Raw genomic sequence first — 22,465 nt, 5'->3', positions numbered from 1 at the left:
TTAGTTACTTAGTTAGTTAGTTGACTGAATGGAACAGCTGGTGGTGGACCTGTCCAAACTGCATTTGGGGTCTTTACAGTCAGATTCTTTATGATGATCTCCACATGAAGTGCACCAGAATGCTTGGGACGTGAACTGATGGCGGGTAAAGGGGCGACTCAACCTTTTCCGTGCTGCTGATAACGAGGGTGACCAATGAAGCGGCACATGTGACGGACGCGCTCTCACAGGACCAGTCCTGGTCACGCATCACATGACCATACAGTACAGTCAAGGGGGCGGGAGATCCCAGAATCACTCTCAGCAACCTTTCTTGTGACTTGACTGTGAGCTTCAGTTGCCGTGGTGACCCACTGTCTTAGTGCCACACTTTCCCCCCCTCCCCACTACTCCTGGGGCATTGTTTATCGTTTGCCCGCCTGCAGCATGCACCTCACCGTCAAGGAGGAGCGCCTGGAACTGGGCCTGAAAGATCTGGGAGCCGCCAACGAGGCTTTTGGGGTGAGTTCACCCACATCATGATCAAAAACTAAACCAAAACTTAATTTTAGGAAATATTTGTAGAAGTTGTGATTCTTGTCCTCACAGCGTTACAGCAGTAAGCCACTGTGGAAGTGGAATTATCAACAAAGTGTGCTAAATGTCAGTGAAATAGATTGCACCTTGTTTGACTTTGGGCTGTAGAAAGCCAAGATGAAGGATTTCTAGAGTTTTTGACACTTTGTCACAAAGCATAATACCTTGTGGTACGTGTACATACACGGCAGTGCTACTTACAGTAGCTGTATTTCATTCTTTTCTACAACATCAAAATATTTTCTACCTTTGTATTTTTCTTACAACCCCAATTCCAATGAAGTTGGGACGGTGTGTTAAACATCAATAAAAACAGAATACAATGATTTGCAAATCATGTTCAATCGATATTTAATTGAATACACTACAAAGACAAGATATTTAATATTCAAACTGATGAACTTTATTGATTTTAGCAAATAATCATTAACTTAGAATTTGATGGCTGCAACACGTTCCAAAAAAGCTGGGACAGGTGGCAAAAAAGACTGAGAAAGTTGAGGAATGCTCATCAAAAACCTGTTTGGAACATCCCACAGGTGAACAGGCTAATTGGGAACAGGTGGGTGCCATGATTGGGTATAAAAGGAGCTTCCTTGAATTGCTCAGTCATTCACAAGCAAAGATGGGGCGTGGTTCACCTCTTTGTGAACAAGTGCGTGAGAAAATTGTCAAACAGTTTAAGGACAATGTTCCTCAACGTACAATTGCAAGGAATTTAGGGATTTCATCATCGACGGTCCATAATATCATCAAAAGGTTTCAGAGAATCTGGAGAAATCACTGCATGTAAGCGGCAAGGCCGAAAACCAACATTGAATGCCCGTGACCTTCGATCCCTCAGGCGGCACTGCATCAAAAACCGACATCAATGTGTAAAGGATATCACCACATGGGCTCAGGAACACTTCAGAAAACCAATGTCAGTAAATACAGTTTGGCGCTACATCCGTAAGTGCAACTTGAAACTCTACTATGCAAAGCAAAAGCCATTTATCATCAACACCCAGAAACGCTGGCAGCTTCTCTGGGCCCGAGTTCATCTAAGATGGACTGATGCAAAGTGGAAAAGTGTTCTGTGGTCTGACGAGTCTACATTTCAAATTGTTTTCGGAAATTGTGGACGTCGTGTCCTCCGGGCCAAAGAGGAAAAGAACCATCCGGACTGTTATGGACGCAAAGTTCAAAAGCCAGCATCTGTGATGGTATGGGGCTGTGTTAGTGCCAATGGCATGTGTAACTTACACACCTGTGAAGGCACCATTAATGCTGAAAGGTACATACAGGTTTTGGAGAAACATATGCTGCCATCCAAGCAACGTCTTTTTCCATAGACGCCCCTGCTTATTTCAGCAAGACAATGCCAAACCACATTCTGCACGTGTTACGACAGCGTGGCTTCGTAGTAAAAGAGTGCGGGTACTAGACTGGCCTGCCCGCAGTCCAGACCTGTCTCCCACTGAAAACAGGTGGTGCATTATGAAGCATAAAATACGACAACGGAAACCCCGGACTGTTGAACAGCTGAAGCTGTACATCAAGTAAGAATGGGAAAGAATTCCACCTACAAAGCTTCAACAATTAGTGTCCTCAGTTCCCAAACGTTTATTGAATGTTGTTCAAAGAAAAGGTGATGTAACACAGTGGTAAACATGACCCTGTCCCAGCTTTTTTGGAATGTGCTGCAGCCATAAAATTCTAAGTTAATGATTATTTGCTAAAAACAATCAAGTTAATCAGTTTGAACATTAAATACCTTGTCTTTGTAGTGTGTTCAATTAAATATAGGTTGAACATGATTTGCAAATCATTGTATTCTGTTTTTATTTATGTTTAACACAACGTCCAAACTTCATTGGAATTGGGGTTGTACAATAAGAATTGAATTCTACCATAATTATTCAAGAGCACTTCATCACACATGTGGGCTTTGGTCACTTAATTTTCTTGTGCATCTACTAATGATGGACATGCCCTCCAAAATGTATTTATGTTGCTATGTTAATCGTCTTTGGGGCTGAATAATAATTTTAAAAAAGTTCCTCCACTCAATAGCCTCGTTGTTAGTTTTGTGTTTTATAGCGAGTTGAGAAACTTTGCTGCAATGTCCGCCCCACATGCAACTATGAAAAGTCTTCTTTGCAATTTCGTGTTGTCCCTCTGTCGAGTGTGTACGTTTCAAATTTGGTAACAATCAGACCAAATCTCTAAGACGAGATCATTTTTGAAAGACTCCTGGAAAAACAGGATGGCAACCTTCATGGTTTGGAACTCGCGCATTAAAGACAACAACAATGAGGTCGAACATTCGTCACTACAAAACTCACAGTAAGCTAATGTAACAGTTCAGCTAGCTGGTCAAACATTAAGTTTCATAGAGTGGTTTGGGATGATTACAAATAAAAATGATGTGATTGTGAATGTTTTAGTACAGCTAAGTAACGTAACTAGGGGGATGGGGGGGGGGGGGGGACGGTTTATGATAATTGTCTGAACCTTTCGTTTCGGTTCATAGGCACGCAAAACTCTCTTTTTCATTCTCTTATTTACTAATGAGGCGAAGTGGTGTGCACTCTAGAGCAGAAAGTCGAACAAAATAAAATAAAAAATAAAATATAATGACAACTGCTGTGTGGAGAAGCAGCGTTGCGAGCGGTCAGTTGTGGAGATTTAAAAAAAAAAGTGGGCATGACTCAAGAATCGGCGCTAGAAGATGCCAGGTGCCTTATAGGTTTGCTGTATCGGATCACTTTGCATTACAATCACGGTGATAAAAAAAGTCCTTGACAATTAGTAAGTACAGTACAAATTGTGAGTAGCTATGCTTGAATATAATTTTCATACTACTGAACGTGGTGATTGAAGTTTTACCATTAAAATGTGATCTGTTGTGTCAGCTCTTTGATAAAGCTGTCTGCAGTATGTTTTTAAAATTGAGATGATAGCATTTGAAACGTAACCTTTAATCTAGTGGCAGTTGTCAATTGTCCAGAGTCAGTGCTTCTAAATAAATAAACGAACAAACCCAACTGAGTGAGTTAATTAAGGTAGAGGACACTGGAGGAATGCAGATTTTGTTCATATTTTTATTGAAGATTTGGCAACACTTTTATGTCGTATATTATTCCCTTAATTATGAATCGCTTTCATTCTTCATTGGCCAAGCCCATTAAGTTATATTACGACTTGACTTGTCACTTGCTTAAACCAAGTAAAGACTTGAATCGACTTGCTTGAAATTTAGTTGCGACTCGACTTGCTTGATTGTTTTTTTCCAGCAGTGACTTGGGACTTGCTTGAGACTTGAAGGTTACGAATTGAGACTTGCAAATATAGTATGTGACTTACTCCCACCTCTGCTTTGAAGAAATCGGAATGTTCAAGTGTCTGTCTCTGGGAACTGTGGGATTTTGAATAGTGGTACGAAGATAAAAGAGCTGCGAGCCGTCAATCAATAATGCTCGGACATCCTCACTGAGCACACGTCCTTGGAAGGCTGGTGGTCCACATGCTCCCTTCCACCTGAAACAACATTTCACTTACTTTACTTAGTTTATATTTTACCACACATGCATTGTTTTCTACAGTATAAAACAGCTTTTAATGGATCAAAATTCCAACAATTTCCAACACTATGCAGGAATAAATGGATGACATTCATCCATTTTCTGAGCCACTTCTCCTCACTAGGGTCGCGGGCGTGCTGGAGCCGATCCCAGCTATCATCGGGCAGGAGGCGGGGTACACCCTGAACTGGTTGCCAGCCAATCGCAGGGCACATACAAACAAACAACCATTCGCACCTACGGGCAATGTAGAGTTTTCCAATTAACGTGCATGTTTTTGGGATGTGGGAGAAAACTGGAGTGCCCAGAGAAAACCCAAGCAGGCACGGGGAGAACATGCAAACTCCACACAGGCGGGACCAGGGATTGAACCCCGCTCCTCAGAACTGTGAGGCTGACGCTCTAACCAGTCGGTCACCGCGCCTCTTAAATCAATGACATGTATACTGTATATAAAGAAGGGAATGTGAACAGCAGCAAGAATAGCAGCGTTGTATGTCACAAAAACTGGACATGAATGACTCAATAGTTGACAACGATACATGAAAAAATAAAAAGAATACCAGATACCAGCATGAATAGTTAGTGGATTTGTGTACAGACAGGCAAATATATTAAAAAAATCCCACATAAAGCTTGTGTATGGGCTAGTGAGCGTAGTGGTCGCAAAGTATTCTGCGGCGTGTTCACAGCTGAATGCCGGCCGGCAGGACGTCCACAGACTGCCACAGCTTGCACGAGCAGATTGGTTTTGACAAAACAAACAGCCCGAAGCACAGATGTTACTCAATTACTTACCCTCATTCATTCATTCATTGAATGAATGAATGAGGGTAAGTATAATAATAAAACACTAGTCATCCCAGTGTTTTATTCCTTGTGATAAAATAAGAAAACTTACTGACAGTTTCACAAGAAAAACTGCAGAAAGAACACCCAGACTTTCAACTTTTATACCCTGGACATTTTTGTACATGGAAAGGGTACCAGAAGTTACTATGGAATCCAAAGAAAAGAGGGTTGTTACCTGCATATGATTAATAAATTAGACCTTTATATTATAAAGTGTGCCCTGTGATTGGCTGGCAACCAGTTCAGGGTGTACCCCGCCTCCTGCCCGATGACAGCTGGGATAGGCTCCAGCACGCCCGCGACCCTAGTGAGGAGAAGCGGCTTAGAAAATGGATGGATATTATAAAGTCAAACCTTTTCTGCTAAACTTCAATTTTTACTCATTTTTGCGACATGGTCTAGAATGAAGTTGTTGGGAAAATGATATGTTTTTGTGTGTGTACGTGCATTTGTAGTGGGCGTATCAATCAGAAAAATATTGACATCAGCCTTGTTGCTGTTGTTGTTTTATCAGGGACTGATCACCATGCGGTGCAAAAGTCCTCTTAGAACACTTCATAAAAACCAGGCCAACCCACCAGATTCAGTTTCAGAAATTTGGCGGACATGTCTAAGAAGTTTGTTTGGGGTTAATGAGAGGCCTTTTAAATGGTGGCAGGTGTGTACTGACTCCCATTTGACATTAATTTGAATGTGACATGAGGCACATTCCAGTTTTGAGCACGTGGACAGTTGTGCAAACACATGATCTCAGTTGATTACCTGCTTTCTTGAAAATAATTTAAAAAAATATTTCAATCGAGTTGTCTTGGGTACAGGACACATAAATAGTGGGAAAAGTTTTGAAATGATTGATCTTGATTTCATTTTTTATTTTTTTACATCACCTGGATTTTAAATAGGGCTGTGTCGACATTTTATATCCACTGTACATGATACCATGTCTTCTATAAGAAGAAGGTGAAATCGCATGTAAGCGGGATATATTGGGCCGTCAACTGAGACCAAACAATTTCCGCAAGCGAAAGAATCCATTTTTTTCACCTCCCAACATTTTTATGTTCCCTAATTGTTCATCAACAATCTGTTCCAGGGTCAAAATGTTGCCATCATCAAACCTTTATTGACTCCACAGCCCATGTTTTGTCATTTATACAATATTATGAAGATTTTACCATTCGTAACAATCATACGAAGGTATAAAGTACTTAACCGCTCTTAGTAGTAAAATATACAGTATACTGTATATGGCATGTGCCCCGCGACTGACTGGCGACCAGTTCAGGATGTCGTCCGCCTTTCGCCCGAAGTCAGCTGGGATCGACTCCAGTGCCCTGCGACCCTAACCAGGATAAGCGGCGTTGAAAATGGATAAGATGGATGGATGTACAGTAAATAGCAGAAAAAGGGCACGGCACATTCCATACGCTCTGGTCGTCACTTTAACAATGAACCAGCTACAAGGAAATCCAATCGGTATAGCGAATGTCGGAAGGACAAGAAGACCTTTGTTCGCGCCATGGGTCAAAGAAACACAGCGACGACCACTGGCAGTTTGAATTTGGAAAAAAAAGACACAGGAAGTCCTCCATTTTGGTTTGAAGCTGCACTTGTCTGCTTGGTAGCACCCTCAAATAATTGAATCCATTCAATCTTATCCTCACTACGGTCGCGGGCGTGCTGGAGCGTATCCCAGCTATCTTCGGTCGAGAGGCGGGGTACACCCTGAACCGGTTGCCAGTCAACCGCAGGGCAACCATTCACACTCACATTTACACCTACGGGCAATTTAGAGTTGTCAATCAACCTACCACGCTTGTTTTGGGGATGTGTGAGGAAACAGGAGTGAAATAAATAAATATATACATACATACATACAAATACGTATGTATAAAATCACTCCCCAAAACCAGTTTTGCCATATTGGTTTAAAGCGGACATTTTAGACTCATCTCACAATTGAGATGTGTCATTCTAACAGACTTGCCATAAAACACAAAACTACTGACTCAACGCCACAAAGTCAGATTTTCACTTAGCAAAATACAATTTTGTACGCATGTCTTTCAGGAGGAGACCCAAAAAAAGTGAAGAAACCATGCCCGAACAGACGCAAGTAGTGAGAACATTTTGGTTTGAGGTGGCCATTTTCAGGGGCTCCTCAAAGATGAACTTGTCCGAAAGATGTTGCTGCCAAATTTGTAGTACGTACAATAGACACGGGGACGATGCTAAAACACGAAACTCTAGTCCGTAATTTGGGAATGTCTACTTTCTGCTTGTTGGTTTGTGAGCTCATGTCATGCGCTCACTGTAACAAATGGTGGAAACTTTCAGCTGTGAACGTGCATGGAAAACCATCTTTTTTTTCCCTGTGGTCAAAAACAACACTTCACCAGCTTTGTCCGTAGAAATGTATTTGGAATGATCAGATAAAGTGCAGGCTTTAACCACGAGATAAAATATGGCAAAACAGAGGGAAATGTGTCAGATTTATCAACTGAGGTTTTATCGGGTCAACTTTTGCGACTCCATCGGCACATTGATCTCCCCGAAGCGATGAAATGAAATGATAGATGACACTGCCGTTGATTGGTTCCGGCCTACGTTACATAATTCAAATGTGTCAAAACTTTTGATGACTTTTAGAAGAAAAAAGTGCTTCTATTGTCACTGACATTAGCACTTAAAGATTATTTGTGGGCTTGTGACGTGGAAGGTGCACATGACGCTACAGAGGAAATGGTCACGCTGAACACAACATTGGACACACTAGCAGTATAACAGGCAAGCGTTTGGGCCATTCCACTGAAATCTGTGCCATGTGCTTGTTCTCTCAAAATGAACTCACTTTTATGTCGTTTTTCAACTCTAAATCTAATAATACACATATTGAAGAACTCAAAATATGTCTGAGGCAACTAAAACATTTTTTATGACATTGTTTTATTGTACTGAAACAACTCATTTGCGAAACAGGACTGAAGGTAACAGAAGTGAGTTTTTAGCATAGAAATAGCAAATGCTTGAAATATAGCCACATAACATTTATGCTAATAGCATGTTGACATTAAGAACGTAAAACAGTGATTGAACACAAAAAATTATTTTGGAAGTAAACACACATCAAGTAATTTAGGTAACGGGACTAAGTCGAGATTTTAACACCCCCCACCCCCAGTCATAACTGAAATATCATCGACTATGCCGAAAAAATAATGAGTGAACTTACTTTTGGCCTTCCCATGGCTTGCTGAATGATGCAACTTCCTGTGGACCATGTGACTGATGGAATATTCCAATTTTTTCAGAGAGGGCAGCTAATGTGTTGGGGTGAGTGAAAAACCAGGGACCGGTTTAAATAAATTCTTTTTTTTCAAGCAAAAAGTCAATGTTTAATGCAAAAGTAGTAATACTGTGTAATGAGAATAAAATAGAAATCATTATTTAATAGAAATAAAAACATTCCTCCAAAATAAAGTTTGTTTTTTACTTTACGGGGGAAAGCCATATTCTTTGGAGAAAGAAACCTCAAAGTCTTAGGAGGTTAAAGTCATATTTCATAAGAAGTGAATAAATATGACTATTGAAATATTATGACTTGTGGTAGAAATACTCATTTTACTTGAAAAAAGTGACCTTTTATTTTGAAAAATGAGAATTTTTCTTGAAACCCAACAAATGTATGATACTACACTACAGAATATTAATTCCATTTTCGAGAAGAGTTCACTGCGCAGCACAGCAGTGCAGGCGGACCACCACCAGATGGCCACAAACAGCCACAAATGACCTGCTTGACGTTGAAACAGACGCAAAGCGTGTGCTGGGACAAGAAGCAGATGTGTTTCGTGTCGTTTGAAGTGTGGCCTAATGAACTCATGCCTTCAAGTTGGCTGTGAAGATTTAACTAGAACCTCCATTTATTTGCGTGACTTTGTTGTGACAGCGCGCCTGTCAGCATGCGGGATGTTGGTAGATTTATGCAATGTGGCAGACACACTAATGATGTGACGGTGAGCACAAGGTTGGAGCTGACCTGTGGTGGCAGCGTATGCAACGACAGGCCCACTGTAGTGACGGAGGTGCAAAACAGACGGCAACACACGTGCATGTGTGGGAGAAAACTTGCACAGAAGAGCTTTTGAAAAGCTGGCCGCTGTTGTGACTGTTGACATTAGGACTCATGCATATCTGATCAACTACCTTTGAATGACTGCATGCTGTAGTGACTGATATACAGCTTTGACACCAAAGAAATGGAAGAAAACTGTAGTGAATAAAGCGCAACTTGGACTTCAATATTCATGTTTTTAGAAAAAAAAAGATTTTGAATAGATGTAGTGACTGATGTGCAACTTTGACATGAGGACTTGCAATGAGAAGAAAACAGCTTTTGAATAGATGTCTACTGTAGTGACTGATAACAAAAATCCTGGATATCTGACAAAATTTATTTTAAATGGCAGAAAAAAGTCAAACTCTTTCATTATTAAAGTAGTATTTAGTTTTGTATTTTAGATTGGAGTATGTTTTGAGGAACAAAATATAAAAAATATTTTCCAAGAGGAAAATGTGTTTAGTCAAGAGCAGTAATATTGTATTAGAGTAGTAATATATTCATGTTTTTTCATGTTTTTAGAAAAAAAAACGATTTTGAATAGATGTTAACTGTAGTGACTGATAACAAAAATCATGCATGTATGACAAAATACATTTTGTTGTCGTATTTGAGCTCATATCAAAACCGCATCTCATAAAAAATATTGCTTTGGCTTCACCTGGTGTTTAAAAAAAGTAAATATTTTAGGTGTATTTTTGTCTTATGAAAAAAAAAAATCATTTTGTGAGAAATGAATCATAATATTCAGAAAATAAAGCAATATTTTCTAGAAAAAAAGTTGTGAGTGTGTGAGTGGTTTAAGTTGTTTAGTAAATGTGAACACAGGGGATGTTGGACACTGGTCACCTGAAAATCCATGTAAATAACCCAAAAATAAAATAAAATATCAGTGTTGGGCACTAAGACCTGCAGTGTATATGAGAGACCACTGCTGTCCAAGCCTTGCAGTAGGGCTGTGTGATATGGCCTTCAAATAAAATCTAAAAAAATGTTTTCACAGAAATCGATGAACTGATTGGACCACTTTCACACAGCAAAATCAAAAAGGTAAACATGATATTTTATTGTTAAACCAATCTAGCATCATGGCTCGACTGGTCCATACCGTAAGCTTAATAGCACATTGCCCGAGTCATTTTTCATCAAACAAGAAAACACGGAAAAAAAAAAAAAAAAGAAGAGTCCAGTTGCCTCGATTCAACTTTTGTGGATTACTGTGACCTGGATGACTGAGGAGCTATAAAGACATAAATAAAAAACACAGTTTTTAGCAACCATATTGGAATTTTGTGTTTGTGTTAAGACAGTAAGTTAAAAATGACAGGGAAATATGTTCTTAGGCTAACGACACGTAAACGTAACAGGAACCCCCTTCACCTCCTTCAACGTTTTTTCTCATGAAGAGTTCTACGAGTGAGGCAAGGAAACCCTGGCAAAACATTTGCAGCTTGAAAGCACCTACCTCGGGTCAAAAGTTTCCATTGCTGACAACGCCCCCATTGCATCATGTGACCGACGACTTGGCCCGCGTGGCCCCTCTGCGTAGCTTGACGCGCACACGGTAAAAATTGTTGCAGCGTGTAGAATGCCGCGGAGATCATCTCTTGTGATTGGTCCGTTTTAGTCACATGCTGTGAAGACGTAATCAGCGTTCTTCCCGGTTCCACATAGCACCTACGCCGCCGCCTTCTCGATCGATTTTGCAGCATAATTAAACGTACCATCTGGTCACCTAGGTCCATTTGTTCTAGCAGACACTGTTCCACGGTAGCCATTGTGGTTGCTTTTTCCTTATTACGGAAAGGAAAGGAAAAACGGCTACCGGAAATGGCCCAAAAAATGCAGAGGAAACTCCACCCTGTGGCGTCGTAGCCAATACCAGCCATAGCGACGCCCCCGACTTGGGGGAGAACTGCAGCACACTTTCAAAACGGCGCGCGTGGGTTGTGCTCGAGTGTAAAGGCAAACTGCGTGCAGTATAGCCGCAGTGACGTCAGCACGGGTATAAAGAAGACTTTAGTGTGATGAAAGCAGAGTGACTTGAACTGGTGGAGTTTTTGTACGAAGCCGAGGAAAGCGATCTGTCCCGTGTGGCCTCTCTGAACAGGGAGTTGACCTCTTTGTGTTTTTAAGCCCCCCTAATCCACGTATCATGTGGCCCTTGCTCCTCGTGGTCATGAATATGCCAACACTTAGCATCCAGCAGCAGATAAAAAGTATAAGGATACAGTACATCACAGCACGGGTTCTCTAGTTTGTCCTGACAGTTCGGTCCTTTGGGCTGCACAAATGGTTTACTTCTTTGGTGTGCACCATTCGTTATTTGTATGGTACGCAACAGGGTTTCCTTGTTTGTTACACACCAATTGTTTGGTATACATCAGGTCGATGTTCTATGCTCGGTTTATGTGTTTCTTCTCCGTTTGTGTTGAAGTTAGCAAGGGATATAACTGCTGCAACAAAAAGGTGAATATCTGTTAGCTCGTCTATAGTGTTTCACATAATAGGTTAGCATTAAACTAGCAGTTTCCCGTGAGTTGAAATGATAAGGATATGGTCAACACTTTGGTGATTACTGCAATTGATGTTCAAAATGCCTCCGGTCAGAAAATGGTTTTCATAATGTCAGAGCTTCCTGGGGCAGCGGCCAAGTGTCTTGCCCAGGCCTCCGAATTTTATACAGAGTAAAACCCTGGGTATGCCCCACTTGTGACGCCTCAGGGTCCGCATTTTTGGTGTGCAACATGTTTCACTGGTTTGGCAGCGACCAGGTTTTTAAGTTTTTTTGGTTTTTTTTCAAATCTGGACGAGAGACCCAGCTTTGAAGTGGGAACACGCCCTTATCATTTACTGTACCACATCATCTTGTTAAACCTGAGCTTGAACAGGATGCTTTGTTGTGACATAAATACGAGAACACAATGACACCAAAGACAAGATAACAAAGGCTATTGAATTCAACACGACAACAAAAGAGCCCTTGTGACTATTTCTGACAGCATTGTGTTAGTAGTGCGTCGTCTCACTGGACGTCATGCTATGTGGCAGTGAGGTCAGGTATCAAAAGCGCCTTTATGTACAGCAGAAAAGTGCTGACACGGTAAAAAAAGGAGCACGGATCGGTCTTGATGTTTTACATGAAACCCAATCAGGTGCCTGTCAACCGATTCACAGCTGGAAGGGGCCATCAAGCAACATCGTCCACTGTTAAGGACAGTGTTTAGTTCACCCATCCGTCATCCCCAACTATGAGGTATACCATCCATCCATCCATTTTCTGTCCCGCTTATCCTCACAAGGGTCGAGAGCGTGCTGGAGCCTATCCCAGCTTTTCTTCGGGCAGGAGGCGGGGTACACCCCGATCTGGTCGCCAGCCAATCGCAGGGCATATACAAACAAACAACCATTCGCACTCACATTCACACCTACGGGCAATTTAGAGTCTTCAATCAACCTGGCATGCATGTTTTTGAGATGTGGGAGGAAACTGGAGAACCTGGAGAAAACCCACGCAGGCACGGGGAGAACATGCAACCTCCACACAGGCGAGGCCGGGATTTCAACCCCAGTTCTCAGAACTGTGAGGCAGATGTGCTAACCAGTCGTCCACCGTGCTGCCAAGGGCTATACATTTGACCCTAAACATTTTGGAATGCATTCTCTACGCGATTAATGGCAGCTACAATTAGATGAGAGTGGGCAGGAACGAGAAGGCTGAAAGTAGATAAAAATCAAAGGTGGAGTTGCGAGTAGAGCAAGATCACATGAAACTTTTGCATTACTTTGTTGTTGCTATGAACAGTGTTTAACTTCTTTTTACACTGAGACATTTTAGAGATTAAAGTATTTTTTAGGTTTTACAAAGTGAACATTTTTAAGACGAAACATTTATTTTTCCAGATTAAAGTCTGTTTTTCTTTTATTTTGAAAAAAAGTCAAAATCCTAAGTGAATTAATTTCATAATTTTTCTAGCTACGCAGTAAAAAAGTAGCAATATTATGATAATAAAGTAATATTTTTCCAGGAAAGAAATGAGAATAACTGAGTATTAAGTTGTAGTCTTCTAGATAAAATGTTTGAGAAGAAGGATGAGCTCAAGAAAAAAGTCAAAAAGAATTTATGTCATACATTTCTAGATTAAAAGTGATTTTTGAGAGAGAAAAAACCTGTAATATTACAACAACAGGCTTATTCTTTGAAGTTGTAATTTTTAGATTACTTTATTTAAAAAAAAGCAGTAATAGAAGTCTTTTAAAAAAAAAAAAAAAATAAATCCCTTTTTGGACACAAAACCTTTTACATTTTTTAAATGTTTAAATATTATGAAAATAAAGCCATATTAAAAAAAAATAGTAATACTAGAAAATACAGCTTTTGTTTTTAATAAAGGAAAAAGATTGACATTTTGCAGCAATGTTAATTTTTCCAGATAAAAAAAAAAAAGTCATATTTTTCAAGGAAAAAACAACAACAACAAAAAAACCCACACCTTTGCTCCTTATAAAATAGTTATTGCTTGGGTTTGAGTTGGTTGCAAAGCTCTCCAGATGTTGCACGAGCGCTGGCACGAAGGAAAGCACTGACGACGACGTAATCACGATAACAATAACAGCACACGGGAGACGCAGTAGACTGGACCTCCGCCTCAGCCGTAACCCTAAACTGTAGCTCCTGCACAAAGTTTCCCTATGCTCACAGACAGTTTCGGCTAAATTGACTTTGGGTGCAAGGATGACGGCCCCCATTCACTAATGGAAGCCATACTGAGTCATACTTTCATCTCTGGGCTGTAACTCAATATGTCATGGCCGCTAATGGAATTAGACCACATGTCAAACATACCATGGTGATGTTGTATGCAAATCTGCTATTCCTTATACCCCCCTCCCACACACACACACACACACACACACACACACACACACACACACACACGCGCACCCGGCACTTGCCCACGTGGAAGGAATCACCTTATAAAATAAGTTTTGCTCATTCCAAAGCAACAGGTGGTGATACATACAAAACCCAGCCCATGTGTTATCCATGTTGTCGATTGGGATTCACAAGTGCTTTATATAGCGTGTTTGCATTGGGTGATTTAGTTTGACGACGCGCTTCTTACAAAGGGCAAAAAGGCCGACGAGGAGCCGGCGGTGGACGTGGAGGCCCGGCAGCAGACCGCTGACTCGGGCGCCGACCTGATCTACGTGCTCAACGACCGGCCGCCCTGGTACCTCTGCATCCTGCTCGGATTCCAGGTACATTCATCTCAAGCTGCTGTTATGTCCACGAAAGCTTCTGGAAAAGGTCACTTAAGCTTGCGTTGAAAAGGCCAAACACAATGTTGGACAATAAGATCTTATAACAACTACAAGGGGTCCTTGGTTTACAGCGGTCCCCGCACACGTTTCAAGGTTACGAGCAGCACGTAATGAACTTGTTTACTGGGCGATGTATGTGTAACTTTGGGCGGGGCCTGGGTTCTGCTTTAACTAGGTGGCGCTGATACCTGAATTGATAAACATTTAACAGTTCATTTTTAATTACTGTTGGCGGTGCCTCCATTAACCGTGGAAATATTTGGAATAGCTTCCTTTTACACTTTTTAAAATATATTTCTATATTTTTTAAATCCCTATTAATTATGTATGTAAAACCGTGCAGACTATAGGCTCAAAACGTAGGATCCGTTGTAAAATGAGGCCAAACAAATGTATTCTTAATGTAAGGCTTCCAAAACAGTAAATGGTCAACTGTGATTATGGCATCGAATACCAAGTACCAAATAAACAAAGAAAATGTGGGCTCACACTCACTCACAAGGTACTAGTGCCACAGTCCAACACAGGTAGAAGGCTTGATGTTCGTCGCGCACAATAATTATGGATTGAGTACTCACAGTTCCCGGTGAGTCAGACAGTGGTGGGTATGTAGAACTCTATTGGAGAAAAGGAAGAAAGAGAATGGAGGAAAGTGTAGAAAATAAGAGAGGCGATGTAGCTTATGCCAAATCAACCAAATTGGCTATTCCTTCACTCTCAGCAACACTCGTACTCTAGTTTTACACTCGAATGAAATTTTTAAATACCTACAAGGATTTATTTTTTTGCACGAATTTAATTGAAAACAAATATTATATTATATAATATTTGAAAGAAAATGAAAAAGAAAGAGCAAATGCTCTTTAACTGTTTAAGCTTGTTATGATTTTTAAAATGGATTTTTACGGTCTCGTCTCGGTCTCAGCTTGTCTCGGTCTTAGGGTTGGACTATGCCAATCCTGCCCTTGGTCACCAATTCTGTTAATAACCTTTATGGACAGAATTTCTAGGCAGAACCGAGGCTGCTTTGGTAGCCTTAGTATAGCACCTCTGCTTTTTGTGGATGATGTGGTTCTGTTGGCTCCATCAAGCTGTGATCTTCAACTCTCCCTGGAGCGTTTCGCAGATGAGTGTGAAGCGGGTGGTATGAGAATCAGCACCTCCAAATCGGAGACCATGGTACTCAGTCGGAAAAGGGTGGAGTGCTCTCTCCGGGTCAGGGATGAGATTCTGCACCAAGTGGTTCAAGTATCTTGGGGTCTGGTTCCCAAGTGAGGGAAGAGCGGCAGATCGACCGGCAGATTGGTGCGGCGTCTGCAGCGATGCAGACTCTGAATCGGTCTGTCGAAAGCCGAAGCTCTCAATTCACTGGGTGATCTATTTTACGTTCCCATCATCACCGATGGTCATGAGCTGTGGGTCATGACCGAAAGAACAAGATCACGGATACAAGCGGGCAAAATGACTTTCCTTCGCAGGGTGTCTGGGCTCTCGCTCAGAGATAGGGGAGAGGTCGTCGGTCATCCGGGATGGGCGCAGAGTCGAGCCGCAGTGAGCGGAGCCAGATGAGGTGACTCGGTCATCTGGTTAGGTGAAGCCCCGGATGCCTCCCTGGTGGGGTGTTCCGGGCACGTCCCACTGGGATGACGGTACAAGGCCAAGGGCTAATTATCGCGAATCAAAACGTGGCTTTACATCAGGGTGTCATACTGATTTTTGTCGTGGGCCACCTCGTAGTTATGATTTCCCTCGGAAGGCCATTATGACTGTGAACCCATACAAATATATGATTGCCTCATAATATTACATTTACACAACAAATTGATGGATAACCGGTTTTGAAATCAGAAGTTTCACTTTATTTTAAAAGGGGTATGCTTGCAATAACAGTATACAAACGTTAAAAAACATTTAAAAGTGTAGACAATTTGCAATTTTTTTTTTTTTTTTTTTTGAAGAAACGAAGTCGAGGCACATGTCTTTCTTTTGAAAAATGATGTGGCGGGCGGGATCTGGCGCCTGGGCCTTGAGTTTGACATCTGTGATTTAAGTCATACTCAGCAATTGTATTGAATACATTTCTGTCAAGACTGAATACTTCTTTTTACATGCGTTTATGCAGTTATGGCCCTTGAAGCAATTTGACAAGCATGGTATAGCTGCCCACTCAGCTTAGTTTGGACCTAAACATCCAAGCAGTATTCTTTTTACACAGAGCGCTTTTCATAACTCAAGCTTTTTGAGTGCTCAAAGGAGCTTGCTCTGATGACTAACGGGAAGCGAAGAGGAAAGTGAGACCCGTACGCAGCACGGAGTCATTGGAAAGTTTCACCGCCTTTCAATTTCTGATGATAATAGCAATGTAACTATTTGCAACACCCCCCACCCCAAAGTCGGTTTAACTTAGCTGCATGTCATTTGGTAGGCATGTTTATCATGAGTAGGGCCTCAAAAATGGCTCAAAAGGCTCTACCCAAAAATGTATAGGAAGTCTGCCATTTCAGTTTGCAGGAGCCATTTTAAAATTAAACTCGTTCACATAAACAGTTTAATGCAACATTTTTACTATTTCCAGTTGTCCTTCAAAGACAAACATCTTCCAATTGCCTATCTTACTATCCATCCAAGCGGAGCCTATCCCAGCTATCTTCGGGCGAGAGGCGGGGTACACCCTGAACTGGTTGCCAGCCAATCGCAGGGCACATACAAACAAACAACCATTCGCACTCACAGTCACACCTACGGGCAATTTAGAGTCTCCAATTAATGCACGTTTTTGGGATGTGGGAGGAAACCGGAGTGCCCGGAGAAAACCCACGCAGGCACGGGGAGAACATGCAAACTCCACACAGGCGGGGCCGGGGATCGAACCGTGGTCCTCAGAACTGTGAGGCTGACGCTCTAACCAGTCGGCCGCCCAGCATAGCCATATCATCCTAAATTCTTGGGTTTGGAGGCAAGGTTTTTCAAAATGGTTAAATTGCAATTATCTCCAGGAAATAGGGAAAATTACCCTAAAATGGCTGCTTCAAACCAAAATAGCAGACTTCTCTGTGTTTTTCTGGCATATCTTTTTATCTTTTTTGGGGGTCTACTCATAATAGACATGCTTACCAAAACTCAAGTAGCTAAGCGGAACTGGCTTTAGGAGTTGAATTTTGCAAAACCTTTGACTTTTTTATCAGTTCAACCAGGTCAGGCCTTGCAGGTTTGTTCACAGTTGGGGAAGATCTAAAACTGGCCATCTTGTTTGAACCTTCCACAACCAGCAGCGTCAGTGTTGGATCACCGGAATGGCGGTACTCCTCAATGCTCGTGGTGGGGAACATTCCCTCCCTTGAAGCGTCCTCCGCCTTCAAACTGACCCCCCCCTCCCCCCTCCCGTCTGCCCTACTATACAGGCATTCAAAAAGATCACCATAAATCTATCTAATTTTAAGCGGAATGTCACAAAGAAATATTTGTAAAACAGGCAACGAGGTGAAACAGAATGTTGACATCCCGGTGAAAGACAGCATACGTTTGATTGCCCTGTGGCGTCAGCAGTAGTGTGAATGCAGAGCATAGGCAGCGCCAGAAAAACGCTAGTTTTTTATGATGATAGGTACTGGCTCTATCCTTGAGGTATGATGACAGCTTAGCCTTCTTTTCAACCACCTGCACTTATACAGCTGGGAACACTGCAGAGTTTTGAAAAAAGAACATGACAAAGGCTGTTTGGAATGGAGCACTGAAGAGATGTTCTCAGCGCATGTCAATCATCGTGAAAACGTAATGAAGAAATTCATTGAAATTTGCCAAAAAGGAGAGCCATGCTTCTTACTGCCAAACTGTTTGTGTATTTATCCTGACTTCCTCCATCTGTCCATTACACATATTCATGTTCCTCAGCATATCTCGCGTTTTGCTTGCCTCTGCAAATAGTTGCAACATGCCCATTCTTCTGATATTTCTAGCACCTCACCGGCGGTGGGGTTGCGTTATAAAGTCTAACCCTAACTTGTTGGGAGCCTTTCTTCATCAAACCTGATCTTAAGTGACAACCTATTGTTGTTCCCTTCATGCCTTGTGGTTTTCAAGCACCTAACCTTCGTCACCTGAGCTCTCTTCACATTCAGACTAATGTATATAATACTTTTAATACTGATTTCCGGATGGCATAAAACCGGCATGAGGTGAGGCAGACACTAGTCTGCCACAACTGAAAGGGGGCATACAAGAGCTCACAGGTTTAAGTTGGTGCCATTCTTCTGCGCAGAGCCCTAGTTAGCTGCAAAATCAAGTGTGTAGCTGAAGTCCGTCATTCTAACATTCTGTTAGAAATGAAAACCAAACATGGAAGATACATTATATCCATGCATCCATTTCCCATACAGCTTATCCTCATTAAAAAAAAAAAAAAAAAAAACTTTTTCGAATTTCAGTCTTTATTGAGTCACTGATGGTGTAGTGGTACACTCGCCTGACTTTGGTGCAGGCAGCGTGGGATCAGTTCCCACTCAGTGACGGTGTGAATGTGAGTGCGAATGGTTGTCCGTGTCTATATGTGCCCTGCGACTGACTGGCGACCAGTTCAGGGTGTAGTCTGCCTTTCGCCCGGAGTCAGCTGGGATAGGTTCCAGCAACCCGCGACCCTAACCAGGATAAGCGGTGTTGACAATGGATAGATGGATGGAGTCTTTATTGCACATAGTCGCAGGTGACCTGAAGACAGTTGACTTTGGCCAAGAGGATGGGTAAATCCTGGACTGGTCACCAGCCAATTACAGGACACAACAGTAGACAGACCAGCACTTACACTTACAGCTATGGGCAATTTAAAGTCTTTAATAAAGTTAACATGCTGAATTTATTGCACACCGTCTAGTAATTTATGGCGTAGCCTATTGAATAAGTAGGTAATTGTGAGGGCTAATAGATTCCTTCCAACAGCTGGAAATGTAATGGTTCTTGTGGCCAAATATTCTGCATGTTAAAAGAATGCTTGAGTTACCTTGTGTATGAAATCCGCTATATAAATACATTTGGTTTGCTTGGTATAATTTTGAAGCAGCTTTTAATGTCATTCCGCCACGTGAATCTGTTTGGCTCATAAATTTGTAAATCTGGCTCTAATGTCAGTGCCTCACCTGCATGAACCTCACGTCACATCACTGCAGAGGCCAACCCTTGTGTTCTTTTCCCATCTATTCCGGTAAGAATTTTATGTTTTATTTTTTGTCTTCCTCCTTACATAATCAACAACCCTTTCTGATTTCAGTTTAGAGTAATTTGCGTATCACTGAGATAATCTCACATAGGCAAAATAGCACAGATGTATTCAGGTAAGGTTTCCGAAAGAATTGATCATTTAAAGTGGATTACGTACAGTGGATTAGGTGACATTGAATTATACAGCTTGTGTGTGTGTGTGATTTTCAGCTTGTCCCATCAGGAGGTTGTCAAAGCGAGCAATTGAGATAAAACAGCCATCGTGAATTTAGAAAAAAAAAAAAAAAAAAAAGACTTAGTTAAATGTTTTCAATTAGCTTCCCATGACGTATTTTCTTTAATACAAAAAGCTATTGTGACTTGTTTATAGATTCAACTCAAACAAAGATGTCCACTCTGTCGCAGCATTACGTCCTGGCGTTTGGTGGCATCATTGCCATTCCGCTCATCCTGGCTGAGCCGCTCTGCATCGGTGACAACAACGCGGCCAAAAGCCAGCTCATCTGCACCATCTTCTTTGTGTCCGGCCTCAGCACGCTGCTTCAGACGGGTATTGGCATCAGGTAATTTAGAGTTGTCAATTAACCTAGCATGCATGTTTTTGGGATGTGGGAGGAAACCGGAGTGCCCGGAGAAAACTCACGCAGGCACGGGGAGAACATGCAAACTCGCCACAGGCGGGGCCGGGGATTGAACCCCGGAAGTTGAGGAAATTACTAAACCTATTTGGTTTTCTTGTTGGTTACACCATGACTGAAAAATCAATGTTTGCAAGTGTCTATATCCTTCTGAAGATTAATAAATTCTATCCTGAACACATCCACCCAAAACTAACTCAATAGCATCTCCTGGAAAGTTGAGCAAATTGCTTGCTTTTCACCCACAGATAGGTTTCTGATTACACCATGATTGAACAAATTTTTGCAAACGTGTATCCTGGTGAAACCCCAACAGCAGTTTCACCAATCAACATGAAGTTGGGCGAACGTCTGTCATAAGAACAAAGTTTGAAGGAGCCATGCCCGAAATTGAACAGGTCAGTCATTGTTTTTTAAGCACCCATTTCGACCAAATTCCAGGGCACGTACTCGGCAATTCGCCCAAATGAGCATCAATCTAAGTAGACGGATGTGCGACGCTAAATTGCCAAGGTTTTCAGCCTGTAATGTAATATAGCATGGCAAAAAAAGTTTGATAATTTCAAGGATTCGCCATGGAAAAGGGAGTGCAAGGTTGCTTGTTCATTGTTGTTCGCGCCTTTTATTAATCCTACTCCAGAGATCATGGTTTGGCATTCTCAAATTCATCTACTGTATTTGCAGATTTTTGGTGGGTAATCTATCCACCATTATTTACTGAAAGACTGACATATTGTACTCAGGCCAAAGCCTTGTCTAATAGAAGTTAAAGTCTCACACCGATTAATCGATTACCAAAAATCATTATTGAGGAATTGTATCATCGATTACTTGTTGATTCATTGATTCATTGTTGCACCTCTACAAAATATTAAAGAATGCGCAGCTATGATGACATTGTGAGAGGGGTTGGCGATGCCTAGTGTCAACCAATCACACCTCAGTGTTTCACCTATTTTGCTGAGGACTGTACACACACACACACACACGCACACACATACTTTCTCAAATTTCATGCCCAGACAAATTTTGCAAATCAGGCTCGCCCGCTCCTTCCCTCCCGCGCCACTCATGTGTACTCAGCTTAGCACGTATAGCTCATGTGTCTATAGAACTCCCGGGAGCTGCCGTTAAGCACGCCCGCGGGGGAGTGAGGGAGATGATCATGAGGTTGGTGATGCATCCATCTTTATGAGTGCGCCGCTGCCTCCCACACATATGGAGCACAATGAAGTTGGACATGCTCCGTACTGCAAAACCTGAGCAAATAAGAGTCTTTTGTCTGAGGTGCCGGCCCACGCAGGTCGCAAGAACCCAAAACGCAACATAAACACAGATCCCGGCAAACACTTGGGTCACATCTAATCTTTATTTGCTTTGCATTTTTTTCACATTGCCAATGGGATCCAAGACAAACGACCTTTTGTAAAGTCGAGGTGGGAAAATGGGCACAGTTAGCGGAATTTTTTTCTGTAATTAATTGCTCTAAATTAACACAAAGAGAAAACAAATACATGTTTTATTGCGCTTTGGTTTTTCTGCACTAGTGATAACACACACCCTTTACGCCCATGAATTAATAGAGTTGCTGACCTAGTTGGGTCATTCCAATTTTTCACACTTTTGTGTGAAGTCCTACTTTACATAATCTGGCTTCAACGCTCTGGGCCAAACTACTGTATGATTACCTCGGAAGGCTAGATGGCAACTATACTACTTTCAGCTCATTTAGCAGTAGAGTTTTAATCAGGAAAGGTGTTGTCGCTTCTCGATAACTGTACATGACACCGTTATGCCTCTGTTACTATGTCAGAAGCCGGAAAATATCCGGGCTGAGATGGCTTAGTGTGAAAGAGGCTAAATTCTTTGTTTATCACCACAAACTACCACTTCAAAGCCCATGTTATCACCTCGATGTAAGACGTGGGAGTGAGCACAGACACCAGAGCTAACGTCAGCGTTTGCATTAATTAAGTTAGCGTTGCCCGTTTTTGCAGTATATGTGCTTAAAATTTTGTAGTAAGGGGACCAACACTCTCGGGCGAGCTACCAGAAAATGGCCAAATTACCCTAAAACAGCCGCTCCAAACCAAAATGGCTATGACTACGAGGTTTCTGAGCCTTTTTCCAAGGAACAAAAATGCATTGCAAAATATCTTATTGCTTTTACACATTTT

At 41.7% G+C, this 22,465-nt stretch overlaps 1 protein-coding gene across 1 annotated transcript in view; it reads left to right on the top strand.

Annotated features, from left to right (window-relative positions):
- Positions 1-426: 426 nt before the first annotated feature.
- si:dkey-106n21.1 (solute carrier family 23 member 1) overlaps positions 427-22,465 on the top strand; it is a 66,961-nt gene continuing 44,922 nt past the window's right edge. Inside the window, exons 1-3 of the mRNA XM_061676479.1 lie at positions 427-501; positions 14,245-14,376; positions 20,056-20,213. Coding sequence (XP_061532463.1) covers positions 427-501; positions 14,245-14,376; positions 20,056-20,213 — 365 coding nt within the window. The remainder of the gene's footprint in view (positions 502-14,244; positions 14,377-20,055; positions 20,214-22,465) is intronic.

Source organism: Phycodurus eques, chromosome 5 (genome assembly GCF_024500275.1).
Source record: "Phycodurus eques isolate BA_2022a chromosome 5, UOR_Pequ_1.1, whole genome shotgun sequence".
In the NCBI taxonomy this organism is placed as follows: domain Eukaryota; kingdom Metazoa; phylum Chordata; class Actinopteri; order Syngnathiformes; family Syngnathidae; genus Phycodurus; species Phycodurus eques.
This window is presented reverse-complemented; position numbering and strand designations above follow the sequence as displayed.